Source organism: Malurus melanocephalus, unplaced genomic scaffold (genome assembly GCF_030028575.1).
Source record: "Malurus melanocephalus ecotype Western Australia unplaced genomic scaffold, MMel_1.1 scaffold_98, whole genome shotgun sequence".
Taxonomy (NCBI): domain Eukaryota; kingdom Metazoa; phylum Chordata; class Aves; order Passeriformes; family Maluridae; genus Malurus; species Malurus melanocephalus.
In genome coordinates, this window is record NW_026623330.1 from 716,947 (window position 1) to 740,154 (window position 23,208).

At 40.0% G+C, this 23,208-nt stretch overlaps 1 protein-coding gene across 1 annotated transcript in view; it reads left to right on the forward strand.

Moving 5' to 3' along the window:
• The first annotated feature begins 1,209 nt into the window (after positions 1-1,209).
• Positions 1,210-23,208, forward strand: part of ANKFN1 (ankyrin repeat and fibronectin type III domain containing 1) — a 56,308-nt gene continuing 34,309 nt past the window's right edge. The window contains exons 1-4 of the mRNA XM_057368796.1: positions 1,210-1,410; positions 7,557-7,767; positions 12,233-12,427; positions 14,042-14,155. Coding sequence (XP_057224779.1) covers positions 1,225-1,410; positions 7,557-7,767; positions 12,233-12,427; positions 14,042-14,155 — 706 coding nt within the window. The 5' untranslated portion in view covers positions 1,210-1,224. The remainder of the gene's footprint in view (positions 1,411-7,556; positions 7,768-12,232; positions 12,428-14,041; positions 14,156-23,208) is intronic.

Genomic DNA, 23,208 nt, shown 5'->3' on the forward strand with positions numbered 1-23,208 from the left:
GAGATGGAGACAAACACACTTCTTGCATTAGGGAAGCCTGGAGGAGAGACATGGCTTTTTAGGAGTCAGGCTGGCAAAATTCCTTTTCTTGGTAATTATTGAAATCCATGAGAGTATTAAAGTCAGCAAGTGAGTTTAGTGAGAAAAGGGGAGAACTTTATCAACCTAGGGAGGACTGATAGAGGCATCATCCTTATTAGCTTTAATATCAGGCATTCTTGTTTTGTTTTAATAATGCTACAACAGGTGGGAGAAGTCCTACTATGATGAAATAGTCATCAAAGTCTGGTCCTGCCATCCAATTTGCCTAGCAGAAGGCTGAGACCATGAGAATACAAATAATTTTTATCCTACTACCAAAAAAAATATATTCTTTCCAGAAAAGATAATCTGAAAGGGTAGCCAGGTTTACTGTTACAATTGTGAAGCCTTCTAGAGAGACATTTTGTCTTTGAAATGTGTACACACTCTTGTCAGGGGAAAAGGAAATGTGAAGAAATGGTGTATTTTTGTCACCTTCTCACTTAGAAATCTGTGGGGATCGTTTCCTATGCCTGCAGTTGGGTCAAATCTGATTCATAGCTTCCCTTCAGAAAGGCAAAATTATTCCCACATAACATACTTCCAGAATTAAATATTAATTCAATTTTTCCTAATACAGAAAAATGGCTGTAATGATAGAGCATAGAAAGTATTGTTTAATTATGAGATAATATGGAAATCCAATTAGGTGAGGCAATCAGAGAGAGACAGCAGTCCCTCTTGGAAGGGTTTGTACTGAAAATGGACAGGGYAAACACAGAGCAGGAGAAAGTGAGACAATCCACAGAAAAAAACAGTGTCTGTCCACTACCTGAGGGAGAAACCACTCAGAATGAAACTGTCCACAGCAACATTTACTTTTGGGTGCTGCTTTTTCTGACACCTGTATTCCCAGAACTCACCTTGTCAAAAGGTTATTTCCCTGACTAATTGAAACCCCTTTTCCTTACAGCAATTAGCAAATAATTCTGGAGAGGTTTGTTTTATTTTTCCATCTTTAATCCTCTGTCTCCATAGATATCCATGGGTCTAGCTGCTCATTGAAAAAGCCCAGAAAYTGTGTGTGAAAATGATTTAAGAGTGATTTAATCTGTTTGTTTCAGTGATGCAGCTCTGATCAACAGTGTAGCCAAACCTCCCTAAACGGCTGCTGCTTTTCCTTGCAGAAACCATCAGCTGAACATGACCCAGCAAATGCACAACCTGAGCCTCCTGCARAGCAAAAAGCACAGCATGCCCTCGTCACCCAACGCTGCCAAGAGGCTCTACAGGAACCTGTCAGAGAAGCTGAAGGGCAGCCACACGTCCTTCGACGAGGCGTACTTCAGAGCCCGCTCCGACCGCCTCAGCCTCCGCAAGGCCTCCGTGGTAATTTCCCCATCCCTAAATTGACAATTTGCTCTGCTATTAATCTCCTTAATCAGTTGGCTTTTAATCTGTGCAATTCTCGTCATCTTGCTTTGTTCCCTGACCGTAAGTTCTCCCTGGTCTTACCACTTATGATCCTTTGTTAAAATAGAGCTGGGCCTTCTTGAAGGGTAARGACAGGCCGCTGTRCTCAAGTGATGATTATTTATTTTAGGAATAAGGTCTGAACTTGGCACTTCTGTGAATTATATGGATGCRAGTGTTTCTCCTAGAAGAAAAGAATAAAACGTATTTTGAGAAAAGTAAAAGTGGCTTTAATAGAAGTTCCCATTTTTCCAAATGACAGAGCAAATGGAACGCTCAGGCATGACAGATAAATGCAAGGCTATTCCCAGAGTGTGKTGATGGTCACTAGATAAGACCATGGAAGAAAGAGATCAAGTGTAAAGCAGTGTGGCCTGGGTAGCCCAACCAAATCCCAGCCAGGCACTGTGGTACAGTCCAGTAAAATAATAAAACACCTGCTGGAATTAACCCTCACAAGGGCTCCTGCTGCTGCCAATGCTGCTAAAGTTACACAACCCCCAGTGCACACATTTCTGTCCCTGAAATAAAAACACAATGTAAGTTCAGGGCACAACAGAATCTTTTGTATTTCCTGGAGGATGATGGACCTGCTGGGTGATATTGCCAAAAACAAAATAAATTCTGCTTTTCCATAAGTAGGAAGAACAGACACATTCTTCAACTTCTTTGAATTATTTTGAAGGATAGAGTTCATCTCCACTTCTGAAGAGCAAAGACTAATGAGAGTGTCCATTAATGCACCMGGAGATGCCTCTTGGAACCCGTATTCTGCTGCACTAGACCAGAGGCTTATSACACTGCAGGACTAAACTCAGACTATGGCTGGGCCAGATAACAAAAATTCCATTTTGTCAGAAGGAAAAAAGGACATTCTAGATTCCATTAACACTCACAAATCTTTGTTATGCAAGAGGCATAGAATTAAGATTATTAATTCACGCATTAAGATTATATGAATCAGTGCAAGACTTGCAAATTATTTCAAATCCAATTAGCTGATGCTCTCCCCTAGGACTGAGCCTTTCTTGACGTCAGAGGACTCCTTCATGCCCCGTGGAGATGGTTGTCTCTCTGCTATGAAGAAAGACCATGACCTGAAAGAAGCAAGGGACTGTGGCTGCTTCCCCTCAGTTCTTCCAGACCAAATAGATTCTTGTTTCACAAAAGAAGCCTGAAAGTCAAATAGGGCTTGAGAGCTGGAGAACAATCTTTGCATGGTGGCCAAAAGCTGTGCTTTTGGGGCCACGGGCTTCCAGGTGCTGTGCAGTTTGTAGGGATGATTTGATTTGGGGCCTCAAAGTATGATTTGTGGGGAAAGATTCTTTAATTATTTTTGCCACTATCTTGTCTTGTCTTTTCTTTTTTCAATTGAAGCTGGAGTGTGACTGAGGGAGTGAAGGAGGGGGGAAAAGCCGTGCTGGGGACATGCAGAGCAGACTGACATGGGCTGAATGCATGCCAGGCTATGAACACATCTTCTGACCAGTGTTTATCTAAATACACACTTGAGATCACACATTCCTTCAGCCATGGGCTCTTCTGTCATACTTTACTAATGAGAAGAGAAATTGCCAATGAGCGGAGCTGAAGGATTGAGGAGCAGGGCTCCACTGCTGGGGGGAGTCCTCTGCTAAACCTGAGCCAATTCCATCACTCATCATCATCAGGAGCCTTGATTTGATGTTGTGTGGATGGGGATTTAATGGAATACTGATGCACCTTTGTTGCCCCAGCCCACTTCACCATCACGGGAGTGTCACAGCCTCGGTCACTGACAGACACCCAGCAGAGGAACCTCAAGGTGTCACCAGTCTGGGGTCTGAGCTGGCCTCAACAGGCAGTGAATAGGACTGTGAATAGGGAGTGAACAGCCTCCCACTGAGCTCAAGAGGCTTTGGATCCCAGTCTATCCATTCTACTTGTTGTTCTCCCTGTTTTCCCTAGAAATAAACAGCAATGAAACCATCAGTGAAGGGGTCGAAATGTTCCAGGTCAAGTTGCTAGCACATGTATTTTCTAATCATTGAGTTTCTGTGCCACAGAGCTAAGTCAAGGAGTAAAATCATGTCTCCAGACAAGTGAACAACAAATTTGGTAGAATTTGTTTTCTTCCAGCTTTGGCTAGTRAAGAGTTTTCTTTCCACTCTCTCTTACTGTGCAACACTTTCCATTCAGTAAATTGTTGTCTTGCTGCAGACATAGCAATGTCCCAAAATAGCTTTATTCTTGAACTCATGTTTATCAAAACAAGTCTTTGCAGAAACTCCTTTACCACTTTTTCCAACTCCAGYAGCACATAGTGGACTTTTTCAGTCAAACTTAGAGCAAATAGCTTGAAAGGGGCACTTCATTTTAATTAAGCTACATAAGATTGCATTTCTAAACACTCTGGCACTGAATCACTTACTGGAACATGGTTATTACTTACTGCAAAGCAATACTGTAGTTCTTTTCAGTATATACATTTGTGCATCACAGTAACACCTAAATAAATTAATCACATAGCACAGCTGTCCAGCTAATGATTAGAGGCTGCAGGACTGAGTCAAGGAAAAAGCAATGTGAAAACTGCTCCTAAACTTCACCCAATCACTTTTAAATGTGATTCAGTTTCTCTTTCAATTTAATGCTTTTGTCCTTTCAGAGCAGAAGAAAGTTGTATAGCAAAGGTAAATTATGGCAGAAATCAGAAGGCTCTTGTTGGTATCTGTGGCAGTATCAGCTGGACTAAAATTGAGCACATGGTTCAAAAGATACTGCTCCTTATCCCTGTTTGGATTTCTTGTCCTTGGGTTGCAGATGTCTAAAAAATGCTGCAGCACTAGAGAGTCTTTAGTTTGCAATGAGATCAGCTTTTTGCAGAAAACTGTGTCATTTTCRAATCTGTTTCTGTTTTCAGTGTGAAAGCAAATAGGTGGGGAAGAGTTGGTCAGGTGTGTAGAATGTTTTTCTGGAGTCGGAGAGCTGGGGTTGATGCAGATTTCCAAATGGCGAGTTACTGGCATGGAGGAAGATGTAATTGATATTTTGCTGCCTCTCCAGGATGTTTTTTGAGGGTCTAGCACAGTTTGATGTTCTCTGCTGAGGAGGAGGGATGCACATGTGCCCAGTTAGAAAGGCCACATCACAGTTCCCTGATTTTACACTCTTCGAAGTCACAAGACTCGCCAATGTATTTCAGCCTATTGCTTGTGTCTGAATTGTTCATTTGGAAAACCTGATATTTGCAATTTGGTCTCCTAATTGTTTGGATTGGATGAAGTAGCTTAAAATATTCATGCTCTGTTTCTCATTTACATGAGTGCAGCTTTTTCAATCATTTTTCTAATGAAACGAAGAAATAGAAATTTGCTTTTATTTTTTTCTCTTTTGGTGAAACATTTTTGCCAGCAGGTCAGTTGGCAAAAAGCATTTATGACAAATTAACTTAAACCTGTGCTTCGATTCTGCTCAACAATTTGCTTAGGGCCAAAATTTCACAAATACTTCAGGTATTTCATTTGGGAAGAAAAAGTCCAAAGATGCCTTTTCAAAGGTATAAAGACAGGTCTAAATCTTGATAACTGAGTTTAAAAAAAAAATTAAATCAAAGTTTTAAAAATGATTGYACAACAATCTGACAGGTAGGTAATATCTCTTGTTAAGGTGTGAGTATATATATTTATGTGAGAAGGACCAAATGTTTTTGTCAGCCATRATTTGGGTTAATTTCAGMTGTAATAGTGAAGTTAGCCATCTCYCTTTTATTATTATGTAATAGTGAGATTTTGGGTTATATAATGGAAGAAGCTCCTGAGATGTAGAACAAGTTTTCCTGAGTTTCACACAAAATTAATTGAAGACAAATAATGATATTGAGCCCTTAGCATARCACTCTACAAATGCTAACTCATTTAACTTTTGTGTACACATGTAAAGCAAATTAAAAGAGAATTACTTATTCTAGTTTTAATAAAAGGGAAACCATGCATGTACCTGGTACTAGAAGGGAAAAAGTGAACAGAGAAATATCAGCTTTCCTGTCCTGAGTGAGAACCACAGCGTGGAACTCAGGAATATCAGCAGCTTTACCTTTTTGCTCTGCTCTCAGACTATTTCCAAAAATAAACTTAACTAAAAGAAATGCAAACCAATGCAGTTTCCTTYAACCAATTCCCTTTGTAATAAGCTCTTGATTAATTCTCTGCTAAATAAGTTGATTTTCCTAGCTGTGATCAGTTACAAGAGTAATAAGATTTTGTTTGTTTTCTGATTGGATCAAAATGCAGTTGACTCTGAGGCATAATTATCCTGTATTTCCATAAACAAAGTTCCAGTAACAGTGGAAAAAGAATTTGAAATGGATGTTAACAGTGATGAAATTAATGCTTTTTTGAATGCTGATATATATTTTTGAAAAATTGGTGAATATATTTCTAGTGAAAGGTGTTCCYGTCCAAGGCCGGGGATTGGCCCATGAGGACCTTTAAATCCCATCCAGCCTAAGCCATTATATAACTTTCTGATTTTACATTTCTAATAATTTCTATGAAGAAAGCCAATCTCTCAGCTCATAGTTCTGCATTGATAATAACGAAGTTTCAAGAGAAGAGCACAGCTTTTTTCCCTTCTGTACTTCAAACATCAATGCTCTCTCTATGTTAATTTTGAGTGCACAATACAATGACAAGCCAGTATTTCACATGAAAAGAGTAGAGCAGAAGATCCCTGTCAGGTCTGAAAATTTCTGAAAGCACTTTTAACTTCAAGCTCACAGGAAAAAAAACCCCCAACCTGTACAACTGATCAAATTCCAAGGTGGAGCTGTGGACTGCAATTTCCAGAACTGTTTGGAAACCCTCAGTCTGTGTGATTTGGGAGGAGACAAAAGATGTTCCAGCAGGTAAACGTTGATTCATTGACAGCAAAACTCAGAGAGGGATATGCTGAATAAAACTATATCAATTTAAAAAAAAATGAAGTTTTAATGTGGTTGAAGTGTTAATTTTTAATCTCAGTARAAGATTGTCTCAATTCAAGGTTTAKTTCATAYAACAAAGGATGCATTYCCGTGATAGGAATTTTCTCTTTGCTGCCTCCATGTGGTTTTGGGACACAGGGAGCTGGTTCACATRGTAGATCTGAATTTGTATTCTGAGCCCTCCTTGCCTTTCTGGGCCTCTGGCTCCTGCTCATTCATTCCAAAGAGGGAAAACCCCYTCGGGTAATTACGGCAATGGGACACTGGGAGAGAATTTCAAGAATCTTGGCAAATAACTTGTCATTACTGCAGGCTCCAGAAGGATGTTCTCATAACAGAAACCTGCAGGCCCCGCCGCTCTCCTGCACCTGCTTCTCCCCAGCTCAATTAAAGAACAACAGGGGCCTTTGTATTGTGCCATTCTTTTATCTCCTCGATGTTGGTAAGGAAAAGGTTCAGTGGCTCTCCCTGCTCGAGAGTCTTGGCTTTGGCTGCTGGTGCTCTCTGCTGCTCAGGYGTGCACACTGGACAGCCCATTTTTGCAGTCCCATTACTAATTCTGGTTTTAAGACCTATAAATTTCTAAGCTTCTTCTAGTTACAGCTCAAATGCAATAATATTGGCACYTAGRAATGACTGAGATGGTGGAACGAACRYGCTGGCTCACACTGGAAMTGGGAAGGTTTTTCTGCAGAATYGCTTGTTTCATTTGGATTTTTATCACCTGACTGTAGTTTTCTGCTTTAAATTTTGAGTTTGAAAAACTCACTATTCCAAGACTCTGCCAAAATTTTAGTGTATCACCCAATTTCACACTGCAAACATAATGTTGCTCATACAGTTAGATTGCAGATGTCTAAATAAGCATGTGTTTGTTTCATGTGGATTTGAATCTCACTCGGATCTTCCCACAGACTCCAGTTCAGGGGCAGACCAAGCTCAATTCTGCTGCAAACACTTGCCATGCTTCAAGCTGAAGCCAAGCTAAGGCTGGAGGAGCAATATTGTAGAAAAAACTCACAAAACACAAATTTTCTCAATTTTTAAAGCACTAAGATATGAAAAGTTTGACTGAATGTCTGTTTTTGTTGACACACAGAATTTCCAGTGCAATGAAGCTATGTTTGAGGCCGTGGAGCAGCAGGATCTTGATGCTGTTCAGATTCTTCTTTATCAATACACACTGGAGGAGCTGGACCTGAACACCCCAAACAGTGAGGGACTCACTCCTTTGGATATTGCCATTTTGACCAATAACGTCCCCATTGCCAGGACCCTTCTGCACGTTGGGGCAAAGGAAAGCCCACACTGTAAGTAAAGAACACAAATTGACTTAGATAATTGCCTGTGTGAGATMAATTCTGCTGTTGTTTGGGGAAATTAATTACATGACATAAAAAAAATTGCCTGATTTTATCGTAAGGATGATTATAAATAACAAGAGTGCTGTAGGATATTTGTAGCAATATCTGTTCGTTAAATATGTGCTCAGAAGATCTTTTTTGTTCTCTGTCTCAGATACACCAGCTAATGAAACAGGTTGAGCTTCTAATGTGATTAGCACTGGGGCAGCTGGGTTAATAGCAATATTGAGCACAAAGTCTTTAAAAATATGGAAGTGGGAACACAGTGAATCAATGATCATGGTCTGAAATGCAGAGTTTGTCATCAAAAATCAGAGGAGGATGGGTTGTCTGGACTTTGCTTTATTTTGATTATCCTTTTGATTTTAGCTCTGCTGCTTTCAGGAGAGCACTTGTATTGAAATCTATCTCTTCCATTACCCACAGACCACTCACTGCTGGTCTTCAAATGGCCTAAAATCCCACTTAAATGAGAATTTCAAAGTTCTACAAAACCTGAGAAAATCTAAACACAAAACAGACCTTCTCACTTTACTGGAACACCAATATTGCTTATAACTACATATTGTAGTTATAAAACTTCTTTGTATTCCTTCATGGGCCCTTTTATGCCCAATTTGTGGGTTGGAGGGGGCCTTACCAACCCAATTAATCAACCCTATACCATGACACAAACTCTGACGCCTTACGTGGGTCTAAAAATACTCCGATGTAAGAGAATTTGTTTTAAACTGTCAATGCCTATATTTAGGACATTCCCAGCAAGGCTATAATGAGACTGTGTTTGAGGGGTTCGGCCACTGCAGACTCTGCCATTAATTTGAAGTTAGTTAAATTAACAACATTTAGTGCTGGCATGTCAATCTCAGTGCTCCAGGAAATTGCACCTTGAGGCTACTAACATTGCCAGTTTTTTCACTGGAGAGCGTGTGTGCATGTGCATGTTGAGTTTTTTTGCCAGACCCTCAGTGTTGGTACACCTTTATTGCTTTTCTATATCCACAGCACTTATATTATCATTTATTCTGGCCTCCTTTAACCTTCCCTGGAGATTTTTGCATAGTGTAGCTGCTCAGTGAAAAGAGTTTTTTAGTTTTATATTTATTTGTTTATTTTTCTGTCATGGTTCATGACTGAGGCTTTAAAAAAAAGTGTGACAGCATTTAGAGTACATGATTGACTGCTGAAGCAACATTCATTAACCATGACAAATCTAGAGGAAAACACAGTCTTGAGTGTTCTAAACAGCAGTAAAAAAGACTAAACTAATTTTTCATTGACCTCATCTGTAAATAAATGCAGTCTGATGGCGAGCAGGGGCAATCATAAATTAGTATTCATTTCCTGTAATTAATGCAAACATGCCTATGAACACAGAGAATATGAATATATAACCACCTCATTTCCATTTCAAAATATACCCACCAAATTTCCACTTCACTTATCTTGATTTTTAGTTTTTCTGATTGAAATAATGGATGAAGCATTCTCAATAAAAAGCAAACCATCGTTTGCTTCGGGTTTCTTACCTGGAGCATCTGCAGTGGCYATTTGAGAGCAAAATGCAGAAAGTTATTTTCAGCCCTCAAAACAAAGGTTCACGGCACCTTTGTATGTGGCTTCAGTCTTGTGGAACTGATGGCAGTCACTTTCTATTTTCTCCAGACTTTCTGCTCTGCTTTCACCACTCAACCATCCCTGTTCAAATGAAATCCACTCTGTGTCATCTCAGGGCTGCAGGAGCACGATCCAGCACCCAGCAGGAGCAGTTTCATTTCTCTGTGGTGGGCAATTGAGCAAGACTTCCCCAGGGTGAATGGGAGGGTAAAATCCTGACTTACCCAATTTTGGGACTTGACACGGCATCTTCTAATGAGATTAGAAGAGTACGAGACAGATGCACAGAGCTGGGAGAAGGAAAAATAGAGGAATTCCTCATCCTAAATGCACACAAAAAGTTTCCTACAGAGAAAACTTTTGCTCTTCCACTGTAYATATTAGCTGAAGTGATCCAGATGAAATCTCATTATAGCCCCTAATGCTGTAGAAAGAGGATCTGGAGGACAGATAGCTTCCATCTGTATCACCTGGATTCCTGCCTGGAACAGGAACAGCAGCAGATAAAGCAATAGAAAGTACAACTGTGATCTTCATCTCCACATGGAGCTCAGATTGTATAAATCTCAACAGGAACCCAACATCTTTGAAACACAAAGTAACTAAGATCAGAGAGTACAGCATTTCAAATACTAATTTAGTTAGGGAGGAGGCAAACTCCACTGCGTTATCTTTTCAGTTATATTATTCATCATGGTTTGGCTTGTTCATGTGAACCCAAATAAAAATTAGATTAAAATTCCCACTGGCTGATTGGACACGTTTCCAAGACCCGACAAATATGGATCTGAATCTTGATTAAACAGATAGAGCCARATCCTCAGTGAGAACTTGAACCAATGCCAATTCTCAACCACCTGAAGCTCTGGCACATAAAATCTCCTTCCTCAGTCCTGTTGTGCTGTCAGATGTGTTGCATGTTTATTGTAGGCATRGATCCAGGAAACCCTATCACCTCTGGCCTCCCAGTAAACAACAGTTCTGAGGATACCAGCAGATTCCAGGGAGCCTGGCCATATGTCCCTGATGTCCATATGAAGAATGATCAAACTTAAGAAGGATGGCTTCGAGCCAGCTTCTGAAAGCAAAGTYTTAGAGACAAACATTCTTCAAAAACAACCCTTTGGATGTCAGAGGTGTTGAGTAATTCTTTGCTCTCCTCCTGTGGTTGTAAAGATCCCAGGGCATTTTTCACATCAGTAGGGTTATTCTTAGACTCTGCTAAACTCTGTCATATTGTTACATGAGACAGAGGCAAAAATTGAAACGAGAGGTTCAGGGGGGTTAAAACAAACACCTTYTTCACCATAAGGACACTGAAATAGTGGAAAAAATTGTAAATCGTCCATCCGTCCTGGGAAGTTTTCAAGACCAGAYTGGATAATGCCTTCTGTAACTCAGTCTGACCTCTTAGCTGAGCCTGTTTTGAACAAGAGGATTGGATTAGAGACAGTCCTTTCCAATCTAATTTGTCCCAATATGATCCTAATTTAGAAATAACACATTCATATCCGCMGACATACTCACTCCTGTGGTGTTTTGGTATCAGAAACCTGTCAGAGTCTTGGTGCTTTATATGGTACAGTGTGATGTTTTCAGGAATTTCTGCTGCTCCTGACTTGTGCAAGTGGATGATGAGTTCAGTCTGTGTAAGATTCCTGCTGTTCTTGTAAAAGCCTTGGGGAAACCAAGAGCCTGCCTGTCCCTACTTAGCAATTCCCCACCATTGCTAAGGGAAGCTCCATGTGCCAGGGTACTGTTTTCAGTAAAAAGAGGCCCTGTAAATTAAGATTATCTTAGAGCTCTTCTCCAAAACCACCAGACCCCAAAGTTATATTTTGTGATTTCGAAATACCTTCTTTTGTATACTATTTCCTGCATATTGAACATCAGATCAGTACTTGCATTTCTTTTCAAATTAARCATCTTTACAAGTCCTACTTTCTAAACTGCAAATTGAACAATTTTAGGCTAAGAGCAACTCCAAAATTAAGACTTGCTTCACCACATTTCACTGAGTAATCAAGGGGCTTGTTTAGTATAGTCTTGTGGACTTGGGCTAAAATCAAACCTATTTTAGTTTGTAACCTATGTGATCTTCATTTTCACCTTGACGTAGCCCACAGTAATTCACACAGAAAATCTGAACAGATAAACATCAAATTAAAATTATTCTGAGCACTGGAGAAAAAAAATCTCCATGTGTCAAGCTGCTCCCTGCCTGTCAGAGGATTTTAAGTATAATTAAGTAAGATTAAGTATACTGATTAAGTATCACATGGTCAAAACTGTGGCACAAAAAGCTAGAAGGAGATCTATTCTCTGCCAGCCATGGCCTTTAGGTASAAAACTCTCATTCTTAATTTTGCCRGTTAGATCTCTCTTTGCTTGTAGAGGTTTATACATTGTGTGTGTTTATAACCAGTACAATCTTGTTTTTTTAATGGAAGTTTATGATACTATGATGGCGAAGTAGAGGCTAGAGAGAGAAGTTACTATTTTAGCTTGGTTTTCATACTCCAACTTAAAACACGTGTGCAATTTCAGTCTAATTAAGACTTTTTTAAGCATATGAGAGGGAAAAATGTGGGAAATTTATTTACGTTGTTATGGCCACTTAAATGACATTTATTCATGTCATTGAAGCGGCCAGATCTTTGAGTAGTACAAATTGGCATTGCTCCAATCAATTTAATGACAAGATAACAACAGGAAGGCTGATCACACTTCACAAACATTTTGAGCAAGGCCTAAATTTTGCCAAACAACTTCCATTTCCCCCTTTTCCTGGCAGTTGTGAGCGTGGAGAGCAGATCCATGCACCTGAGCACGCTGGTGCAGGAGGCGCAGCAGAGAGTGACGGAATTATCGGCGCAAGCGGCGAGCGAAGGGCTGGGCACCGACAGYGCCGACAGGGAGAGGCAGCTCAAGGGCTGGGAGTGGAGGGCCAGGCTCTACCAGCGCATGAAGGCCGGCTACGAGCACGCCCGTGAGTACCAGCCAAGGGCAAATTCCAGCCAGGAACCCGCAGATGGGAGCCCTCTGCAGAGATGCTCTCCCTGGATGGTCCTCACGGCGCTGCGCGGCAGCGGGAGAAGGTTGGGGAGGGGAAATCGAGGCACGAAGGTGAAATGGTGCTTCCAACAGTGAGAAGGAAATGGATGTTGGGAGCTGAGAACAAGGGCCTGGCTCTTCAGGCCCTTGAAATTGATGAGAAAAAAAAATCCTGAAATTGATGAGATAAAACATCCAAACTCTTCATRATGGATGCAATGATTCTGCCCTGCTTATTTCTCTTCACATTCACTCCTGGATCTCAKYTGRCRTGTCCCAAAAGTCCYCCTTTCTCCTCCTTGGGGTTTTTGGGGTGTTCAGTCTCAGTCCATGTCGATGATCGTGAGACAGTCAAGGGTCTTCTGTACGGTCTCTTACAAGAGTTTWAAACAGGATGCTATTAAAAAAACACACAAATAGGCAGAAAGAGGGATGGGGACATTGGCCTTTTCTCTGTTGTAATTTGATCATTTTTTTTAAAATCCTATTAATTTTGGAATGGGATTGTTCTAAATATTTGATCAMGCAGCAACATTTTATTTTGCACATAAATATAGTGTGAAAATTTAACYTTAATTTTGGTAAGCACTGATCTTAATCTTGGTAATCATTTCATCAGCACAGTCACAAATTAATTCACTTTGAACAGTTGTACAAGTGAGTCTGTACCCAAATTAAATGGGAATTTGGGCCCATGTGAAGGAGTAARCAGGCCTGAATTGTTTCTAGACACATAGGTCTTTTACTTGTATCCTATATGATTAAATACAATCATTGCCATTAGCATTTTTACAACCATCTTTATATAAATGTACTTACAAATAATTTTCTCAAATTTATTGTATGCCAAGGTTGTTTCTTTAAGACAGATGTAGTGCTCCTTCTCTTAGATACTAAACACAGGAAATGCAGAGGTAGTGAAAATTAATGTACTGATTTTTTAAATCAATCCCAGCAGTAAGTCATGACATTTTGTGTTTGATTTCTGATTTGAGTCTCATTGATATTCTGCAAATTAAGATTTTTTTATTTCCATTTCYTTTTTWAAACAAAAATGTTAGGCCTCAAYTGACAACTGTATTTTGTAACTACTACACTGAAACAATTGTGTAATTTGCAATTTTTAAATCACAGTGATGTAAAAATGTTTTCTGTTTTTTGACAAATTTGAGTTTGTTAGTGAAACCATAAAGCTTTAATTAGCTCTTTGTGGTTTTGTCCTTTCTCTCTCCTCCTATCCACCCTAAGAGATTTATAGAGGCTTTTCATTGACATAATTAGCATGAATCTGTTTTATTGGGCTACATATATGCAGGAAGATATTTTTAACCAAAAAGGAGTCAAAACCCATGATAGAAACAAATGGTGTCTGCAGGATATTGTTAGCAGAGGCACTAATTAAAATGCTCAAAAGGCAGAGAACACAAACACCTACAACCCAAAGCTCACAATTGCAGGGTGATTTTCAGGGGGTTCTTTGAAGACTCAGAAACATTGTTTGAATAGGATTTGTTGTGCTGAGGAGCTGATGTTTTCTCTTCTCTCCCAGGAGCCCCCGAGGCGCCAACCAATGTCTGTCTCATGGTAACGAGCAGTACATCACTCACTGTCACCTTCCAAGAACCCCTCAGTGTCAACTCAGCTGTGGTCACCAAGTACAAAGGTACTGGATTTAGACATCTTTCACTCCCCTAAACAATGGCAAAAAAAATTGGGGACTAAGTGGCAAAGTTATTTATCTACAGGAGATTATATTATGCYGCAAGTAGTGTTTAAATGTAATTATTTTCCCAGTAAACAGCCATAGAAGTGGAATTTTCTTGAAAGATTACCCAAGGACAAAATTTTTATTTAAAAAAAAAAAAAAGAAAAATAAATTAACCAAAAGCTTTCTCCATGAGTGCTTTGAAGAAGTTTGCTTGACTCACTGTGGTTAAGACATCAGCTCAATGACTGGGTTGAGATGAGCAGTTACAAAACACAAACTAACTTTTGGTGCCTGTGGGTTCCTGAAACCATGTGTATCCTTGTAAAAGCCAAACCCACACCACCATTCCTTAAAGGAATGCCTCTGGAAGCTGAAACTTTTGGCAGAGGCATCATACAGCTCAATTAATTAGCTATTCCAGGGCTGCCACATCATTCTTGGAAGAGTGATACATTTGGGGTGGCACCAGTTAGTTGCAAAGTGGAATGAATAAGAAAATGCTTCCATCTGAATAGCCCTGTTGAATAGAAATGGTTTTAAAACAGAATTTCCGTTCCACAGGAAATTCCAACATTAAGAAAAAAAGAAAGTTGTATTGAAGATTAGAACAAAAATGAGAATTTCTAAAATTTCCTGTTTAAAGGAACTTTCAGGTTTTCTAAAATGTTTGGAACASTAAATTCCTCAGTGTTAAGCACAGAAATCCATCCTCCCATGGGTCCAAGGACTGAGGATCTGAAGCCTCCTCGGCCCTGTCCAGGGGAGCCAAGTTCTCTTAAGTTATTTCCCCCAATTTCTCTCTTAATGCTTCCTGCTGTGTTTGGGTTTTTTTGCATTAGCCATTGAAAACTCCTTTCAGAGGTGCCTAAACCTTAAATTTCCGCACTCCCAGCCAGATCCATCCCGGCTGTGTGGTGAGGAGTTGTTTCAGGTTTCCAAGGGTGGGTGTCCCAGGGATGGTTTCAACAGGAGAGGTTTGCAAAGACCCCACCCAGTGAGGGTCCAGCAGCTCATGGAGCCTTTCCAAAGATGGGCCATGCCAGTGCACAGGGTCCAGGGTCAGCACAAACACCCMAAGCACTACAGGAGCTTATTTTGGAAAAGGCAGAGTCCCTCCCCCTGCTCCTGGACACAGATTCCACTCAGCACTGGCTTTGCCCAGCAAAATAATTTTGTGCTCTCTATGAAAAACCCCCAACCTCTCAGACCCCACTGAGGCCATCAAAGTGATAATGCCCTGACAGCCTCAGAAGAAGGCAAATTACTGCATTACACCTAGTCAGCTGTGCAGTGCTGCAGGAAGTGTGATTCTCAAAAACATCAAAGCCCTTTAGAAGCCTAAATCTAATTTTCGGCAATGGGTTGGTTGCCAGGAAACTAAATTTCATTTAAGAGCTTCCCACTGTCTGATTTACTTGTGAAAACAATACTTGGGCTCCTAAAACACTAAAGTTCTCTAGAAAATATAAGACTGTTCTTTGTAACATTTGTATTTTAAACAACCTTGAAACATTGTCCACCCTCTAATTATGATGATGGTTCATATTTTCACAGGAAGGGAAACTACCAAACAGAGATAATTTTTTCAAACAATTTTCTAAGAGTTGTGGTATTTTTCTCTTGGGTATTCATTTGGATTGAGCCTGGTTTATCCATGTCAGTGGTGTCCTGGTTTTTGGTAAATACAACATTCAGAGAAATTAATCTAACCTGACCTAACTTTCTGATCAGACCAGGTAGCACTGCCCTGTATTTTGAATTACCCTCACTGGTGATCATTTTATGCTTTATCAAGCTGACAGTTAGTCTTGCCAGAATGTTCTTTTTAARCCCTTTGTCCCAGGAGACCTGCATATTTATGGTTAGATAAAAAGAAAGATCATTAATAGCTCCTTTTGGTGACTTTCGGGAATTAATTAAGCACTGGTTGTAGAATTGTTTATTACATTATGGAGTGAGATTCTTTGTGCTACTTTGAGGGGTCATAAAATGAACCTTTCAAATGATCACTTGCCAGAATGATTAGAACCAGCTAGCAATTACTAGCCCTGAAAGGAGAGCCTGATAACATAGTGTGAGGATCTTTTTAGTCAGATACATAAACCTCCTGTCCAGAAAACCATCTAAGCATTTTGCTAATTCAGGGTTAAAAAAAAAAAAAAAAAAGTCTGTTAAGGTGTTTTTCCCCCCCTCAATCCGTTACCATTTCTTTTTCTAAGCAAATTAAAATTCAAGAGCATTTGCAGCAGTGTTTTGGGAATACCTGCTCATTAACAGAAACTAATAATGTTCTTTTCTCTGGACCTGAARTATAGGGGATAAAATTGACACCAATTCTGTTCAGTTCAGTTTAGTACCCTAAAAACAGTGAGAAACTGCCAATTCAATTTTCCTATGTCATTTTTTTTTTAATTTATTTTTTCCAAAGCCTTATTTACCCAAATGTCTTTTAGAAACTCGGCTTGGAACATTATCTAACTGTCTGCTGTTTTCCTGTGTGTGATCTTTTCCCTTGTTAGCTGTATAACTTACAAATAATCATACAGGAGAATAATACTTTGCACTCACTCTCTAACCACTAAAACCATCTCACTTCATTAGGAGATTTAATTTTAACCACACACGGTGAATGGGTATTGACTTTGGTGTCCCAGCTGGATGGCAGCTCAGTGACTGCATTCTGTTCAGCCATTGCTTTAAGGAGCCAGAATATTCTTTACTTCCTCTCCTGGATTGTTGTTTAATGTTGCAGGCACCATCCTAATGGCTCCCTTCAGTTCCCCTCTGGAGGAGGCTGCAGTGGTGGTGGCTGACGTGAAATGATTCCTAAGTATTTTGTAACTTAGTAAAGTGTTTTGAGGCTGGAAGCAGACAGGCATGACATAAATCAATAATAAAAGCAATAATCTGCTCCATGCTGGAGAAAGASTCAAAGCCAGAGACACCTCGCCCCAGCCAGTTTCAGGAAGGATGTGAAGCATCACTGTAACATTGAGAAGAAAAACTCCTGCCCTGGGCTAATCGTGCCCTGGAGCCAAACTTCACATCCCACCATGGGAGTGCTTAGAGCCTGCTGTACTTTTACATCTTTGAAAGCACAACTCAAACTTTGAAAGCACAACTCAAACGTCCCACACTGACACACAAACAACTTGCCACGGTCTGAAGCCAGGCTGAGCTTTCTGTTTCCACATCACGCTGGTACTGCAGGGTGGTTTGTTACCCCAGAGCTGCACCRCTGCAACCATCAGGATGYAAAAATCCCAGAGCTGCACCACTGCAACCATCAGGATGCAAAAATCCCAGAGCTGCACCACTGCAACCATCAGGATGYARAAATCCCASAGCAGCACAGTCCAGACAGACAGAWCTCGACTCCCAGGAACATCCCACTAGAGACGAGCAGCAAGTAGTTTTCACCTTTAACCTTAGCTGGGCTTTTAACCTTTCACTAACCAGCCTTTCTGTGATTCACATGTTCCACACAACACACACACATAAGGAAAGCAGGCTTTTTCCAACAACAAAATTATTGGTAATTTTGTCACGCTTATTTTCTGTGGATTTTAAACCTGTTTGTTATTGTGYCTTTACAGTGAGAAAGTACAGATAAACCTCCTCTTATTGCATGATTTTTTTTTCATCCATTTCCCATCAGTAGTGGTCATAATAATGCTGTGGTCACAAAGTAGRGGATAAGGRAAAAAAATGGACATAATGCTGATCWCTACCTACTGGAAAAGATCACCATGCAATGAAAAATCTCTGTTTATATTTTATTTACAATTTTTAAACAAACATCTATATTCCCTTTTGAAGAAAAAAAAATGAAACAGCTTGTATAACCCAAGTTGAGCTAATTTATTTTAGAGCCTGGAACTATTTATGTTTGAAGAGAGGGGAAGAAAGACATGTTTGATGTAGCAAACAAAGCTAATCTTCTCTGTTTGGATATAGCTGTGGACTTGGATGCCAAGTTATTTTCCAGATAGCAATGCTGAGCTGTCTAGGCCACTTTAGCCCTTGTTACCTTTTTGTTTAGTTTGGTATTTCATGTTTGTTAGAACTACCCAGCTTCCTTCTGGGATTTCTTCTGAATAAAGATTATTTTATTTTCAGTCAATGTAGCTCTTTAAAAAGCAAAACAAAACTAAACTAAACTAAACWAAACAAAACAGGTCGGCTTAGATCAGGAAAGAAGGACTTAGGTTTTGCTTAAATTTTGAGAAAAGTTCGTTCCTCGCCTCCACTCTTCCAAAGCAATTTATGATCCATTTCAGAATTTTTTGAATGAGAATAATTTAAATTGTCTTAGAGTTTTGTTCCTGGCGTTAATCCTTTCACAACCAAATAATCTCATCATTTTGTGTGGGCTTCTGCTTGYACCCATGAGCACGTACAAACAGCAGATACCGCATTTTTTTAATGATATATTTGATTTCAAAAGTTGGCCTTCCATGGTTGACCCAGGTTGGATTTGTTCCATAGCAGGGTCCTTGCAGTGATCCTCAAAGACTGATAAATATATATATTATATATAAACAAAACACACATACATATATATATATCTTTCCCCACTTTGGTAGCAAGTCTCTGCTCCCACAGCAGTGTCAGAGCTGAAAGCATGAAGCCTGTGCTTTCTTTGACTTCTAGAAGAACCCTGGTTATGGAAATGAATGCCTGTGGAAGTGAATCTTATGAAAACACAGTGCTTTAATAATAATACCTCTGTCTTTCTAAAGTAGATGCTGTGTCACTGCTTGACTCTGGGCCAGTCCATAGTGGAATTGAGCAGCATTCTGCAGTTGGTCTTGAAACCCTTTCCCCTTATTATTCAAAGTTTCTTTGTATATTTTGAAACTCATTCTTTCTTACCTCAAAACAGTTCTTGCTCCATAAAAAGAAAAGAGAATACATTTCTTTGTAAGACATTTGAATTTATCCTGCTGAATAGGTGTGGTCTGATATTTTTTACAGTAGTTCATTTATGGCATTTTATTAGGTCTCCTGGGCACTTTATTTGCACGTTACATTTTGGTAGCTARCAGGACTGTGCAATTTGACTTCTATTTTTATGCCTAGCAAGTASAGAAATGTATAAAAGTTAAAACAAACCTTTCTATTTCTAGCTCTTGTCAATGTCTGTAGTATGTGCTGGACTTGAAATAATATTTAAGAACTACTATTATTTAAGTTTGCTATGTATTTAAAATCACCTTTGAACATGATTCATATATTAAGTGATGGTGTAATTAACTAATGCAGCTAATCACACACCAGTTACTCAGTTGAATCATTCTTTCCTCCTGCTTTGTGTTTTATAAGGTTTTTGAACAGCTCAGGATGAATAGCTCTGAGAAAACCCAGACATACAGACTCTACTTTTGTCTGCCTTGGTTTTCTAAGAAAAGAAGCTGGTATCACAATGTTGTTGCATTTTAGACACTGCTTTGCCTTTTACATTTGCTTTGACTTWTCAAAATTCATAAATATTTTTTAAAAATGTTTGCATGTGGCTCTTACAGCTTCCAGTTCATGGATGGGGCCTGGAAGAGGTGAATTCCTCATAGTCAGGGGCAGGAAKGGGACTCAAGAGCTTCAGTTTGTCTTGAAGGGCTTCTGATTTAGCAGTTTGATTAATGCATTTGGGAATGATCCACTGAAGAATTAGACAAAACCAGAATGTCTTCAAAGTGTTTATGGCAAAGTTTCCCTGCTCGTGGCTTCGTCTGAAATCTTCTCTGGCCCATCATGGACTTTCCTGGGCCATTTAAAGCGTCAAAGGTCTAAGCCTTAGTTTGCCTCCCCAGGCAAAGCCCRATGCTGTTCTGGTAACCAGATCTCACTCTCAGAACTGATCCATGTCCATAAATCTGGAACCAGGATCTGCTGCAGGYTCCTGCCTCGTGCACTGAGCACAAACTGGAGGGTTTCCTGCTTCCCTGTGTGAGTGCCCAGGCAGTTCAGGCACGAACACCCCCCAGTTTGTGCTTGACCCCAGTTAATTTACACATGAACACCCAGTTGGTTYATCCAGCAGCTCTCTCTTAACCCAYGGCTGAGTTCATCACTTCACACTGAGCACCCACCTGGCTCATTCCTGAGCTCTGTGCTGGCCATGGATGGCAGGTTCCAGTAGCCAGGGGCCACTGAAGGASTGGGAGGAGGTCAAGGAGCCAAGTGCTGCTCACAACTGGCCTGSCTACGTCTCAATGTGATGGAAAACCCATCACTGAGTGAAAGCCACGGTGGAGACAAGGGAAGCTGACAGCAGGAAAGGGGGAGGATAAGTGTTTGGATTAAGTTCAATCTGGGAAAGRTGGCAGAAAGGTGTTCACTTAAAAGTTTTTTTAATTATATATCCTTTCTTCTCACTCCAAATGAATTATTAGAAATTTGTGTTAATTGGCAATAAACTAAATTAAGTAAAAGATCCCCAAATCAAGGCTGTTTTACTTGCAAGACCTGTCTGCATTGCTAGGTAAAGGTGAGAGCTCTTTAAGTTACTGTAGGGATTAGTTTATAAAGAAATAAAACCCTCAAATATGGTCAATCAACACCTATGCAGCAAAGCCCCTCTTTCTATTACAGGAGAACAAGAGGACCAGGAGCAGAATCCCATTACACAAATCACTTGAATTAGCATCTGTGTATTTCCTTCCTTTGTTCCCCTCGGTGTGCACTGCTCTGCTTTGCCTCCTACACTGTCATAAATTACCTTTYTTGTCTGCATTTTCCCAGCTGCTCGTTATTAATTAGATTTTAATGCCGTGTTTTGGGAAGGAGCTGAGCCTGCCCYGTGCATGTTTCACACAAATKATGGGTCCCTGTGTCCAGGAGCTTCCCCCCACTCTGGCTGCACAGATTACAGGGATCAAACATGCCCACTGCAGAATCCAAGCAAAGCTTTTCTAGGATCCTCTACATAAGAACCCCATTTATTCTCCAGTCTCCTCTCAGAGTTCCTGCACATACTCTCTCCCACTTTTCTTTCCAGAGYGGGATATGTTTGTCATTTCAGGGCTGAGAAACAAATCTCGGCTTTTGTTACAATCTATTGTAGTTTTCTAACCACTGTCCCCCAWTAGAAGGCTGAATGTGCACCCACATGGCACATTTTCTTGGTTATTTATAAAATGTTAGTAAGAAATGTTATTTTCACTAACAGAGAGGAATAATTTTCCTTCTTGTACTGGAATAGCTGGCCTTATTGCAAACAGATAAAGAATTGCTAGGATTTAGAAAACACTAATCAAATACTTGAGGAAAAAAGATCTTTTTTTTTTTATATTCTCTCGGTGAGAATTTTATTAAAATTCAATAAAAATAGTATCTTATAAATCATTTATATAATGCAGATTTGCTTTAAGATGAAACCATGATCAAGCAAAGATGTGTCTTTGGCACCCAGCCTGCTGTCATAATGGTTCCCATAAATGTCAAGACATAAAATAGAGCGTTCTGGCCTGGGTCAAAGGAATATCCAAAAACAGGGCCACAAGAAAGGTTATTTAACATCATTGGTTATTATTAGCAGGCGTAAAAAACAAAGGAGCCCAGAGCTGTTGGGAAGAAGATTTACTGCAAATAAAGTATTTGATTATTAAAAATATATCTATATATATATATATCTGAAATAAATATAATGACAATTTATAGCCATGGAAGTTCCAATTGAAGATGTGCTCTCTAGGAATAATCTAGAGATGCTTTTCTTGGTGCTCAGTCTTGCACTGCTCTGTCTTGTTCTGTTTTGAGGCCCTTAGAGCCCCCTGTAGCTCTTTGCCCCCAGACACAGCAGTGCTTTGTTTCCCTCAGGTGGGTACAGAGCTGTTTGTTTGCATCTTTTTTTCATTCCTCTGCGGCTTTACTGATGCTTCTACTAACCCAGTACAAAGAGCCTTGGATGAGTTTACAGAAATAACTGAAGTGATAGATAAGATCCAAAATAATGAACACTGGTATTCAGAGCAGTTTGGAGCTCAGGTTTTCATTTAAGCTGTGCCTAGAAATCCAAGTCCCAGGTCTTGGATTTGTGCCTAGAAATCCAAGTCCCAAGTCCCAGGCCATGACTGTGTTTTAACTTCTGTGTTTGCACAAACTCCTCACTGCCAAACATTTGTTTTTCCTAATGGAAGCATTATGCTGTCAGTAGTCCCTACAGCTGGTATGACTTGTCTTCCTCCTATCATTCCTTGGAGGATTTCCAAACATGAGAGAGGCATGAACAGAGCCTGAACTGAAAATCTGAAAAAAACTGGGCTCCTTTCTTAAATCAGGCTGGAAAGAGCAGTTGAAGACAGCAAGGAGGAGCTGACCAAATACTGCAAACAACGTTCTTCATCAGAGCTGGTGATGCTCTGCACCAACAGATTCCTGCTCTTCACTTGTGCTCAGGTCTCTTCACTTGTTTTATACTTATAAATATTTGTTTAGGTTCTTTCATCTTGATTTTATTCATGGTATGTGAATGGTAGTGTTTAATGTCCTTAAATCCAGCTGCTAAGACATTATGACAGCAAATTGTTAAAGTTTTTTCATTAGGATCAGCAAGCAGAAAAAGATGATGTGAAGTGGTTTATGGTGGTGCTTTCTGACAGTTTTCTATTTCAAAGAAAGCTAATGAATAACACAATTATTTGTTTGGAGGCCCTTGGAAACACAAGCTGAGACCACCATCAGCCCAGGCCATGGAATGGGAGGAGGGGAAGGAGACAGAGCCTCTGCTGCTCAAGCCTGSCTTAAAACCCAGAGTGGCACTGCCCAAGGTCACTCAGCAAGTCAATAGCAAATGCAGGAATAAAATCCAGAATTCCAGCTCCATGCTCTACTCTGTAGACCCCAACAAGAAGCAACAGAATTCCCRTCCCTCGGTCTAATTAATCTGCTCAGCAATTCAGTGACCAATTTAAGTGCAAGGAAAAACAAATGTCAAGAGAAGTGACAAATTCTACTGTGGCTCAGGCTATTTACTTGACTCAGGAGAAGTCCTGAATGAATCCACAATG